Source organism: Piliocolobus tephrosceles, chromosome 8 (genome assembly GCF_002776525.5).
Source record: "Piliocolobus tephrosceles isolate RC106 chromosome 8, ASM277652v3, whole genome shotgun sequence".
Taxonomy (NCBI): Eukaryota; Metazoa; Chordata; class Mammalia; order Primates; family Cercopithecidae; genus Piliocolobus; species Piliocolobus tephrosceles.
In genome coordinates, this window is record NC_045441.1 from 84,485,625 (window position 1) to 84,499,514 (window position 13,890).

The 13,890-nt window shown below is 35.5% G+C and overlaps 1 protein-coding gene across 2 annotated transcripts in view; it reads right to left on the reverse strand.

Annotated features, from left to right (window-relative positions):
* The window catches only part of RUNDC3B (RUN domain containing 3B), a 191,054-nt gene that overhangs the window by 24,681 nt on the left and 152,483 nt on the right, over nucleotides 1-13,890 (reverse strand). Inside the window, exon 9 of one of the 2 annotated variants that reach the window (XM_023226644.2) lies at nucleotides 5,493-5,639. The exons of the other annotated variant lie outside the window; for it this stretch is intronic. Coding sequence (XP_023082412.2) covers nucleotides 5,493-5,639 — 147 coding nt within the window. The remainder of the gene's footprint in view (nucleotides 1-5,492; nucleotides 5,640-13,890) is intronic. 2 annotated transcript variants of the gene reach the window in all.

Below are 13,890 nucleotides of genomic sequence, written 5' to 3' on the forward strand. Positions count from 1 at the left end.
CTGATTTCCAATGTGACTGACAGCTCCATCTGACAAACATTTGTTGCCATGTGGTAACGGTAACCAATCTATGAGAGTTCTGTCTTTATAAGGCCATGACTAAGCCCTATCTTAGAATCCTAGACTTATTAACATCACACAGTAAGATTAAAAGTAACTCACCAGATACATTAATCCAATTAATAGCTATTACTCTTTCTCAGAAGATAATTTTTTAAATACAAGTAGCTTAATCAAAGTAAGAACCCAAGACAGTAAGAGTCATGCATTCTAATTATACAAAATTTGTAGTTTAATCCTTACCTTTCCATTGTTAAATATAATTTTATTTATCTATTTATTTATTTGTTTGTTTGTTTGTTTGAGATGGAATCTCACTCTGTTGCCCAGGCTGGAGTGCAATGGCAGGCTCTTGGCTCACTGCAACCTCTGCCTCCCAGGTTCAAGCGATTCTCCTGCCTCAGCCTCCCAAGTTGCTGGGATTATAGGTGTCAGCCGCCATGCCTGGCTAATTTTTGTATTTTCAGTGGAGATGCAGTTTCACCACGTTGGTCAGGCTCGTCTTGAACTCCTGACCTCAAGTGATCTGCCCGCTGCAGCCTCCCAAAGTGCTAGGACTACAAACATCAGCCACTGCACCCAGCCATTGTTAAACATAATTTAAATTAAACTTGTAGGAATTATGTCATGGGCATTTGGGAAAATCTACTAAATTCAATATCTAACTATTTGTACATTTTTAAACCTTAAATATAAACATCTATACATAAGATTGGATATCAAGTAAAAGCAAATCAAAAGGAAATTCAGAAATAATCCTGAATTTACTTGTTAATCAATTTTCTACAATCTTTTATATCAATAATCAGAAGTAATACATGGTTAATCTATGCATTTGCCCAGTATTATGTTAAGGTTAATAATAATTTATCTAGTAGTCATTGGGCAACAGAGAGTGTGTTATATAGAAGTAGATGAGCATTATCCACATGTAGAAAATAAAAACAAATATATGTATGTTGTATATACAGAAGCACATGAATGTACATTGAGACAGAGATATACTTTTTCTTTGTTTTCATAGAAAGATGTCTAAGGAACAAAATAATCATTTGCTACAAGAGAATATCTATATTCTCTTATTAAAATAAACAGAAGAATGCAAGGAAAGCCTAACAGGGAAGGGCATATATGAGTGATGTCAATGCCCAGTTTACAAGTTGTAAAAGATTTCTGCAGTTAGGGTCTCCTACTCCAAAAATATTTGAAAGACATAAATGGGAAAGAGAACTGTGAATACATATGAAGTGAAAATCATTAGAAAAAATTAAAAGCTGGTCAGGTGCGGTGGCTCACGCCTGTACTCCCAGCACTTTGGGAGTCCAAGGCGGGTAGATCATGAGGTCAAGATATCAAGACCATCCTCGCCAACATGGTGAAACCCCATCTCTACTAAAAATAAAAAAATAAAAAAAAAATAGCTGGGTGTGGTGGCGGGCACCTGCAGTCCCAGCTACTCAGGAGACTGAGGCAGGAGAATCACTTCAACCTGGGAGGCAAAGGTTGCAGTGAGCCGAGATCGTGCCACTGCACTCTAGTCTGGTGACACAGTGAGACTCCGTCAAAAAAAAAAAAAAAAAAAAAGTAAAATTAAAATTAAAATAAAAAAAATTAAAAACCTAAATAGTAGATCATGAAAGCATATAAGAGCTCATGATTCTCAATAATTTTGCAATGTGAATTATGGCCAAATTGGGAAATGATGATAATTTGAAAAGACTAAAAAAGCTTAAGTAGAAAATATAAATATGATGACAATGAATCTGATCTTTTGGGATAAGAATGGGTGAGTTAGGCAATAATCTAATAAGATTATGAAGATTATGTAACAGATAACCTAACAGGATTATTTAACAAACTCATGTGACCTAGACTTTACATATATATAAAGATATTAAAACAGAACTTACTGGAAACAAATAAGAAATTATTCTATGTGTGTGTTAAGGGAACATGTTTTATACACTTATTTATTGTTCAGTTTTTACAGTAAGCCTGTCATGCTTTGAATATTTAATATCATATCATGTTACATTGTTAAAGCATGACAGGCTTTTACAGTTAAAGTATTACAGGCCTTTACATGATATCATGTTAAACTGTTAAAGCATGTTAGGCTTACTATAAAATGTATATCATGTTTGAAATACAGGAAAAGATATGAAATCCAGCATAGCTTGCTGGGTCTAAGTAATCCTGCCAGGTCTAAGCAATCAATAAATAAACTGGAAATTTTATTTTTAAAATTTTATGAACAGCATAGTAAAGAGAAATAAATTTAAGATCTTCAATTATGAGAGGGATCTTTCCATGAGTAGGTGACAATATGACCAAATTATTCAAATTATTCAATGGCTTAAGAAGACTAACTAATTAAATAAACAACACACTGTTGTTAAATAAACAGGAGGCCATTAGCCTAAGGCTGTCCCCCTACTCTGAGTTCCTGGTAACAAACTGCAACGTGATTTAGTAAACAAACCAAAGCCTAATTCAGGAGATTTTTTGTAACAGCCTGGTTTCAGCTAATCACAAACAGCTGAGATTCAGCTAATCCTAGGCAGCAAACTAATCATACCATGCTAAATAAGGTATTTACTTAGCTGTAGCCAATCAGATGACTTATCTGCTTTTGTTTGGCCTATAAAGGCTTCCTACAGCCACTGCTGGGCAGAGCTCTCTGAACCTTTTCTGGTTCTGAATGTTGCCTGATTCATGAACCCTTTGCTCAGATGAACTCTGTATAACTTAATTTGTCTGAAGTTTTTCTTTTAAAACTCTCTTCTTAAATTGTCTTTGGCTACCTGGTTGAATGAAGTTACAGAGTTCCTAGAGAAATAGCTATAGACATCCCATATCTTTGCCAGGAAAAATCATCTACTGTCATTAAAACTGTAATGAATTATAGGGTCAGTTTCTTTCTCCAGATTGTCAAGAGGGTTAATGTTCCTTATTAAAAAGGTTTTAGCCACCTCCTTCATAATTAGTACATTCTCAATAAATGTCTGTTGAACTTACTTAAGATATTGGTCAAATCAAAAGGAGCCAGTGATCAGGTAGTTCAAGAGCCTTGGCTTACATTAAAAGTTTGAAGAGAGAAAAAACTGGATCCTGATGAAAAGCTGTGATTGGTTTCAAACATGATTTTTATGGTGAACTCCTCTATTCTGAATATCCAAAGCCTCCATCTTATATGCGACAGTTGGATTTATTCAAAACTGGGGATGAGTTGTTCACTTTAATTTTACATAAGGTTCAGAAAGTTTAGAAGTTAGGTGGGTATACACTCTCCAGACATGGAAGATACAGGATTACATTACAGTAGAAATATAAGACTTTATAGAGTATAAATATTTACTGAGAAGCTAGCTATTAAATTCTAGCAATTTATTATCTCACTTGATCCTTATAATTCTGTTAGACAGGTATTATCCCCAGTATTACATCTGCAGAAAGAAAAGGGCAAGGAGAGAAAGTATTTCTCAGTGTTACACAGTAAGTAAGTAGCAGAGATTACTTACCAGTCCTGACTTTAAACTCTAGGTAAAGTGATCTCTGTACAACACCCTAGCTGCATGCTTTTTTGTTTGGGGATAGCAGTTTTGAGACAGGGCCATACTAAAACAATACCAACATCTGAGGACAGGCCAGATTAAAGAATGATGCTAGGCTTAAGCTGGTGGAATAACTGAGTCAAGAAGTATAAAATCTAGATCCATGCTAAACAGATGAATAGGAAGTTTCCTGGCCTTCTTTTCTGAGACCACAATTACCTTATCTGCTGCTATAATACTTTGTAAAAACCAGCTATTATTGCATATGCAGAAGCAAACTAAAAATAAATCTTCCACTTTAGACTTCTTACTGGCTCCTCAATAGATAACTCTGTAGACAGGGAAGTGTACAAATCTTCTGGCTAAAATATGTTACCTCTCACTATCTAATGTGACAATGCGGATATTACAATAAAAAAGCATAGTCTTTTAACTTATCAGGATTTAATGTTACACTATTTTTGCAGTTAAAAAACAGGAGCATCTTATATGTTAGATAAGGTAAGTAAGTGTACCAAGTATTGCTACAAATTTAATTTTTCAATCATAAATTAAAAATAGAAATAAAATAAATTCTTCCATTAATTAAACCCAGAGGAAGGTAAAATTATATACCAGGATGAGATATATTCTAGTTATTAATAACTTTCATAAGGGTATATAAGGGAACTAGATCCCAATTTATGAAATATCCAAAGTCAGTATCTTGAATCATACTAAGAAGTATGGTTTAGTAGACGTTGAAGAGATTCTACTGATTTATTCTGCAAATAATGTGTTCATCTTTTCCTACTTATCTCTAATAATCAATGAAACAAGAAAAAGCATTTAAGTCTCCAGTACTTGTTTTTAATATCAAATAGTCAAATTTACTTTGAACTCTGCCTTTGATAGACAAAACACATCACAGAGTAAAGTAGGCGGAAATTGTTTGTACTAAAATATTACTTGTAGAAATATCTGGCTACTAATAACCTAGTGAAAGGTACCCAAACAAGCACACATAGATATGTGACTCTACCAGGGAAATTTACAAGCAAGGACTCTAAAAGAGTAGCGAAAGAAACAAAAAGAGATAGGAAAAAGGGAGGAAAGGAAAGACAAAATAGAGAAAATACAAGAAAAGAGAGAACGAGAGGGAAGGGAAAAAATCAAACGGAAGAGGATGAGAGGGAGGGATATCAGGAAAAAGCAGAAAATTAGCTTAAGATAGAAAAATAAAAATAGTGGAAAAATGATTAAGGTGGAAAAGTGGCTAAAAGCCAAAAGAAGGTAATACAACTTACAAGTTTCAAGATGATTACCTAAAGGAAAACAGCCTAAGACTGTAGCTCTCTCAACATTGGGTACTGGATACTGTAACTAAATGAAATGAAATAGTACTGAACATTGGAACAAAGACATTGGAACAAAGAAATAAGAAAAAGATCTTGTGGACCATAGGTGAAGTGATTATATCTTCCACAGTTTCTAAAAATCAGATTGACTGAAAATGAATAGAATTCTTCAGACCCACCAGGAACAAGTAAATATCTTTCTATTCCTTCAAATTGTATTTTATGACAAGTGGGAAAATTAGTCCTAAGGCAAATACCACACCAATGATGGAATTCAAAAATAGGTTGCTCATTAAACACAAGCTCATAGATTTAACTGAAGGACTGGCTGAAGATTCAACTAAAGGAAAAGTAGACAGCTGGTAAAATATGGCATAAGAATTTCTCAGATAATCTAACCTTACCAAAGTAGTCCTAAATCTTATCTTTGCTCTAAGATAATAATAAGTTCAGAAAGAGTAACTGAGAAACCTAAGCGGATAGCCATATGTTTTGGTACAACTAACTATTAATTAGTTGGAAAAAAAAGTATTACACTTACTCATACCACTGTTTATTGTGTTTTCGGTAAAGCAACGTATCCAAGGCAACAGCATTGACATCCAGAGCTCCTGGGGAAGGCCACTGGTTGGTGAGATGGGCAGTTAACTCTTGTCTTGATCTTAAATCATTATTCTTTAGCACAGTCCTGTGAATATTAAGATGGTGAGTGCTTTTGTCTTCACTGTTCTACAATGGCAGAGGAACCTAATGGTATCAATTTAGGCCCCCAAAATTTATCTTATAAAATTGGTTTGTTAATAGATTGTGAACAGAACTACAGCAAGGATGGTTGGGACAATGACTGTTCTTTCTCCTGCAATATGTGTTCTTCATTTTTTTTTTCCTGCTGGTTACAACAAATCACTACTTGTGAAATTCAGACTTACTATCTTTTCACATGATTAGTATACTAAAGTACTAAAAGACCCAAGTAGCATTTTATATCTTAATTAAAAGGAAGTGATATCTTAAAGATACAGGTTATTAAGCCAATTAAAATATTTAAAAAGTAAAGATTCCATGTGTATGATTTCCTAGCTTCATAGCTCAGACACAATCTATGAAAGTATTTTAAGTAAAGGAAAAGCGATTAAAATGAAAAAACAAACTGCAAAAAATATATAAAATAAAAAAGATTCTCATAACTATTTTTCCTTTTTTTTTTTTTAACACACTGTTGCTGGCTTGAATCCCATAACTGTCTTTGAAAGAAATGACTACTGATAAATCTTCATGAAAATGATTAAATCAATGACAACTACACTAAGCAGTATAATCCACTGTAAATGTTTTAACTACAGAATGAAGCCATTATAACAATCCATGGTTTTAATTTTTATAGAACTGTTACTTGCTAATATCAACTTAGAAAAGAATTTGCTTTTTGCCAAAATTTCAGACTTCAAAAACCAACTAATCATTGTCACAGGATTAATTCAACATTTAAGTTGATGGTTAAAGAGAACTTTAAAAGCAAAGGTCTTACTCTACCTCTAAAAGGCCTTAAAATACCATTTAGGTAACCTGCATCCTTGAACAGGAGTCCATGGCTTTAGTGTGCTAATGTTCTGAGTCATCAATTCAGAAGCAGGGAAGTAATATGTGCCTGCCACTAACTTCCACAGATAAAAGCCCTGTTGTGGGTAACAGAGAGGTAAGTCAGTGAGGTAAGAGCAGTACAATACTGCACTAAAGAAAATCAGCCTGCATGCCACCCCTGGCTGTTTACAATGATACTAATGGAATAACTATATTTCATATGTCTCTAACAGGCTACAGATGGATATTTCTGATTTTATGGGGTATCTGTGTGCATTGAAAAATACTTGTTCCACTATGTCTACAAGGAAACATTATCTGATGTAAACATTAGATTCTGTCTCAGGATGGAATACGAAAATAGGCCAAAGTTAGTGAGACTGTATCCCATTGAGATACTATTTTAGCCTAGTTGCCACAATTTCATTTCACTGGAAAAGAAATGAAATTTTTAAAAGGACTTTTAAAATACTTTAACATTTAAAAAAATTAAAACAGTAAAGCTTTACAAAGAGAGCAAATGGGAAAATGTTAAGACTGACAGGAAAATAATGCAAAACAAAAATAGGAATTATTGGCCAGATAATCTGTTATGATAAACCACCATTATTTTGGATTCTGTTAGGTTTTTCTCTATCATATATTCAATTTCTTGAGGGAATCTAGTGAACATCACTGGAAAACTCAACTTCAATGTCATAATTGGCTCACAGGGAATATTCAGGCAGAACATGAGAAAATGTGCAAATGTGCATCTGTGAGGAAATGGCACTGGTAGAACACAATAATAGTAATGGAACAACCTCCCATTTAGAATATATTCTTTCTGGAAAATGAAAAGTTTTATACCTCATTAAATGGAAAAGAGAATTGAAGTTCCACAACTGTTTTTATACAACTGTTGTCCTTGGAGATTTTTGCCTAATGACAAATTAAGGTGCTGTCTTTAGACCTTTGTCCTTATAAATCCTAATGATGCTTTCTATGAGCAGCTGCCTGGTCCTCTGAAACACGAGATAAAAGATCTCAGCTAATGGAATAGGCATAGTTTTCCTCCCACATAGCATCTATTTCCCATCTTTTGTGAGGAATGTGGAGACAATAAATCCTGGCACTTGCTCTGCCACTATGAAGAGGAAAGGTTCCTGGAGAATCCTTGTGTAAGGCCTTTTCTTTCATCACTCAAGTACACTATGGGACAGCCAAGTGAATTAAGTTGAGAACCTCGTCCTTGTATTTTTGAACTTAACTAGAGTCTGTTTAGAGTAATAAATAAACAGAGCAGTTTATTCACTTTAACGGTCGGTCCCTGAACAGAATGTACCAGCAAAGAGACATTACTGCAGTTCCTGCTTCCAACCCTCTGGGGTAGCTCAGTTTCCTTCTTTCTAAGCCTATTTATCCAGCCTTTCTATCCATTCTGTGAGTTGCTGATCTCTTTATAATGAATTCTATCTGTGCACAAGAGCTGATTGTAGTTGTTTGCAACCAAAGAATCCTATCACTTACCTTAGAACAGGGGAAATATACCCAGTTAATATCAAAACCTACTCAAAGGTAATCCAGTTAATGTTAATATGAAGAATAATGATATTTTTCTTAATTGGCCATGCTTAAAAATGGTTTCAACTTAAATTACTTAATAATTGCTATTATTTAATGGTATTAAATCAGTGATAATTAAAGGTTAAAATATGTGACATTTAGCATTTAATTAAAACTCTAACCAATGCTGAAATTAGTCTGTCTAAAAACTGAATTATTTTATATGTGATAGATTCTATTTATCACTTATCTATAAGTCAATTTATCATTCCCTCATTAAGACAATGATTCTATAGAAGGTGCACTGAAGGAAAATTGTTTAATTTATTTTGAAAGTAGCAAGAGGACCAGGCTCAGTGGCTCAAGCCTGTAATCCCAGCACTTTGGGAGGCCGAGACGGGCGGATCATAAGGTCAGGAGATAGAGACCATCCTGGCTAACACGGTGAAACCCCATCTCTACTAAAAACACAAAAAACTAGCCGGGCGAGGTGGCGGGCGCCTGCAGTCCCAGCTACTTGGGAGGCTGAGGCAGGAGAATGGCGTAAACCCGGAAGGCGGAGCTTGCAATGAGCTGAGATCCGATCACAGCACTCCAGCCTGGGCGACAGACAGAGCGAGACTCTGCCTCAAAAAAAAAAAAAAAAAAAAAAAAAAAGAAAGAAAGTAACAAGAGTAGAATTATCACAGCTAATTTTCAGAACTTCCCTGTGGTATCTACCTCTGAATTTCTAGATAGCTGATTTTTCTTTAGATTCTCAATAGGAATTATTTAGGAATTTGCCTTCTCAAAATAACACAATTTAATTTATTACTGTAATGACTCAAAACCATTAAAGAAAGGATCTCTTTATATGGATTTTAAGCTACATATAATCTCATCAAGCCTAACTATGAGGCAGGTTCTGACACTTGTAAAGCTTAAATACAGCTACTGAGACAGCAAGTTGCAGGCAACTCTATTAGGGAAAAATATTTAAAACTCAAGTTTACTTATATACTGAAAGTATCCTCTCCTTGTCTTTGCTCTCCCAGCATTAACTATATCCCTACTATTATTCAAAAGATCCAAATTCCATCCATCTTCCAAGGTTTATTTTGTTTTCTACCTCATTCTAAAAGATCTTCAGATTACTTCTGTTCACAATGATACAACTTGTATTGCTTTGTGGGGAGTCTCATACAGTTTATAATCAATCATTTAAATATTTTAATGTTTTATGGATCTTCTACTTTGATTATAAGCTACTTGGGAATAGTAGCTTTGTTTCATATTTATTCACTGTAAATGGTTATAATATTGGACATATTGCTGAATCTCCTCAACATGCAATTCGCATGACCACTAAATGAAAACTTTTCCAGCTTGAGGCCTTATATGGATTCTTGCTGATTTCCCATATACTACCTCATAACAAAAAGTAAAGTTTTAAACTAAAAATTTAGATTAAATCTGCAAAATATTTCACAGATAGCATTTTCATGACAATCGAAAAAATATATTCACAACTAATATCAAGTAAATGTATTAGGTAGGCAGTGGAGGACACACTTAAAATACGTGAAGAAGCAATCATCTAAAAGTCTTTGTGATTGTTATATTTTTCATGAGAAATCTGCTCATAGAAGAGGGAGTATAGAAAGTACAATTTAAATTCTCCTTCCTTATTACACTCTACCGCTCCTAATAATTGGCTTCTAGATCCTTGAGGAATCCCTATCTTGCTTTTGCATAAAGATCTTTTACTCTACAGGTAAAAATCTGTCATTTGAAAGTAAAGTTTGATTTCTTATATGTAATTATGTTGAAGTATGTGTCAGTTCAATTTATCAATTGACTATTTCATGTGATCTTTAAATATACCCTCAATTTTTTGACCTGAATGTGTCTTTGATGGATATATGTAAATTCAAAATACTGTGGATTTATATATGCAAAACTTCTCAAGTGAAAAATGGAGTCTATCTCTCCTGCAAAATTGTTAGAAACAAAACTATAGCTTTCAGTTAAGGTTCAAAGAGCTGTTCTATTTTTCAAAGGAAAAAGTTCCACATCTTAATCAAGCCCTTCTGGGAATGACAGAAAAAGTCAATAAATACAATTTATTCTGTGGAACCTAGCTAACCCCTGAAAAGTTTCTATATCTTCTAAATACATAATTTGTAACTAAGTATAAATATGTATTTTACCACTGACACTTTATTCTTTTTAGATTTATAATTTTTCTTCATACGTTTTTTAAACATTTTTATCTTATTTTATTCATTATTTATTTTGAGTAAGGTCTCAATCTGTCACCCAGGGTGAAGTGCAGTGATACGATCATGGCTTTCTGCAGCCTCAAACTCCCAAGATCAAGTGATCCTCCCACCTCAGTCTCCTAAATAGCTGAGACCACAGGTGTGTACCACCACTCCTGGCTAATTTAGTTTTTCTGAGGCGGGGTCTCCCTATGTTTCTCAGGCTGGTCTCAAAGTCCTGGGTTCAGGTGGCGCTCCTACCTAGGCCTCCTAAAGTGCTGGGATTACAGGTGTGAGCCACTATGCCTTGCCTTAATTTGTATTTTTAATTTTTGTGGGTACATAATAGGTGTTTATATTTATGAGTTACATGAGATATTTTGACACAGGCATGTAATAATCACATCAGGGTAAATGGGGAATCCATTACCTCAAGCATTTAACCCTTGTGTTACAAACAATCTGATAATACTCTTTTGGTTGTTTTTAAATGTACAATTAAAACACTTTTGACTATAGTCACTCTGTTGTGCTAGCAAACACTAGGTCTTATTCTTTCTAATTTTTTTTTGCATCCATTTATCCACTTTCCCTCCCTCGTAAGACTCGTCTGATTATTGTTAGCTTATCTTTTATTTTTTTTTGAGACAGGGTGTTGCTCTGTCACCCAGGCTGGAGTGCAGTAGCACAATCATGGCTCGTTGCAGCCTCAACCTCTCAGTCTCAAGTGATCCTTCCACCTCTCAGCCTCCCAGTAGCTGGGACTACAAGCACGCAACCACCATGACCAGCTAAGTTTTGTATCTTTTATAGAGACCCAGGTTTTGCCCTGTTGTCCAGGCTGGTCTCATACTCCTGGGCTCAAGTGATCCGCCAGCCTTGGCCTCCCAAAGTGCTGGGATTACAGGTGTGAGCCACTGCAGCCGGCCTATTAGTTTATCTTGACTAAGTACAGAGCAATACAATGCAATACAATATAATGCAATACAACAAGACTCTGTATTAATTATAAACACCAAGGACTTTTCATTATGGACTCTGTATCATTTCAGGAGGAAATTATTTTCACATTGTTTTTGAAAAAACAAATTCAGCAAAAATGCAGTTATTTACTCTCTTTCAAAAAACAGCTTTCCATATCTCACTTGTTCCTTATGTAATTTGCTAAAATTCAATTTGTGAAGATTTATCACATGACTCAGGCATCAAGAAGGGTATATTTACCTCTCCTCTAATAATGAAGAGTGTTTTACAAAATAATTTTTTTTTGAAACAGAGTCTTGCTCTCTCACCCAGAGGGAGTGCAGTGGCACGATCTCAGTTCATCGCAACCTCTGCCTCCCAGGTTCAAGCAGTTCTCCTGCCTCAGCCTCCCAAGTAGCTGGGACTACAGGTGTGTGCCACAACACCCAGCTAATTTTTTTTTTCTTTTTGTATTTTTAGTAGAGACAGGGTTTCACCACATTGGCCAGGCTGGTCTCAAACTTCTGGTCTCAAGTGATCCACCCGCCTCGGCCTCCCAAAGTGTTGAGATTATAGTTGTGAGCCACCACACCCAACTGGAATATTAATTTTTAAATAGAGGCTCATCCCAGGTAAAAATGGAAGTCCCAATAAAAGTTACTTCAGTTTTCCCAGAAAAACAATTTGAATAGTACTTGACTTAAAATTTTATCTCACTGGTCTTCCTCACATGATGTTTTGCATGCATGTTTCTGTATGTGCTATTCTCTGTACCCAGAATACCCTTTCTTTCTTCCTATCCCTTGGTCACGTGGGGAACTCCTGAAAAGCCTGCTCAAATATCAACTTCTTAGTGATGGTTTCCCTGGATCATCATTACTGTGCTACTTCTATAGGGAATATACAAGTTGAGCATTCCTAATTTGAAAATCCAAAATGCTCCAGAATCCACAACTTTCTGAGAAGCAACATGACACCATAGTGAAAAATTCCACACCTGACCTCATGTGAAGTGTTGCAACTAAAACACACTTAAAATTTGGATCATGCACAAAATTATTAAAAATATTGTATAAATTATCTCTAGACTTATGTGTATAAGGTGTACATAAAACATAAATGAATTTTGGCTGGGTACAGTGGCTCACACCTGTAATCTCAGCACTTTGGGAGGATCACTTGAGTCCCGAAGTTCAAGACCAGCCTGGACAACACAGTGAGACCCTATGTATATAAAAAAGTTTTAAAAATTAGCTGCGTAAGGTGGTGCATGCCTGTAGTCCTAGCTACTTGAAAGACTGAGGTGGGAGGATCACTTGAGCGTCGAGGTCAAGTCTGCAGTAAGCCATGATTGTGCCACTGCACTCCAGCATGGATGACAGAGGCCTTGTCTCAAAAAAAAAAAAAAAAAAAAAAAAAAAGATAAAAGAAAAAACAGAGAGAGAAAAGATAAGTGGAGAAATGGGGATGTTTGCACACTGCTGGTGGGAATGTAAATTGTACGTTCATTATGGAAAACTGCATGGTGGTTACTCAAAAAACTGAAAACAGAATTACCATATGATCCAGCCATCCCACTTCTGGGTATTTAATGATTTGAAATCAGTATGTTGAAGAGATTCTGCACAATTATGTCCACTGCAGCACTATTTACAATAGCCAAGTTATGGAATAAACCTAAGTGCCCATCAATAATGAGTGAACAAGGAAAATGTGGTACAAGGTCTTCTAAAAGATCTAGAAATCCATATTCTAGACTTTGATAGTAATACTTAGCCAATTCAAAGTGATTCTTTTGTTCATTTATTTGATTATTTATCTTGTGACTCCAGGCTTGAGGGTTATCCTCTCCCCTTTACTTTGCTTCTTCCTCACCCCAGAGGCTGTGTCAACGCTCATGATGTGGCTATACTTTCAGCTGTTGGACATGTATAAGGATCTAACCCCTGAAATCTAAGGATGTAACAGCTGTGGTTCCAAGTATTCCAATGCAACTCCAAAGGTCCATAACATGAAGTAATTTTCCATTTTGATAAGACAATATATTTAAAGCCCTTGGGGCTATGAGGAAAGTTTTGAAAGTGTGAGTGAGCAATGTTGATGCTAAAAAAGTTCCTAGCATCAGCAATATAGCAAATTTTGTAATTTTCCACTCGCTCTGTCACCCAGGCTGGAGTGCAGTGGCGTGATCTTGGCTCACTGCAACCTCCGCCTCCCAGGTTCAAGTGATTCTCTTGCCTCAGCCTCCTGAGTAGCTAGGACTATAGGCGCACACCACCACTCCCAGCTAAATTTTGTATTTTTAGTAGAGACGGGGTTTTACCATGTTGGCCAGGATGGTCTTGATCTCTTGATCTTGTGATCCACCTGTCTCAGCCTCCCAAAGTACTGGGATTATAGGCATGAACCACCATACCCAGCCTTGTGTAATTCTTAAGATGTACTCCAGGATTACTTGTGAGTACTTAAATGTGCTCCAGTACTATTTGTGACAGGGCACACTGAGAAAATCATAGGCTATCAATCTTCATAAAAATAACTATAGTAATGCAGAATTTTATGTAAATGGAAAGAATACCTAGGTAGCAATTACTGAAAGTCAAAGAAAGG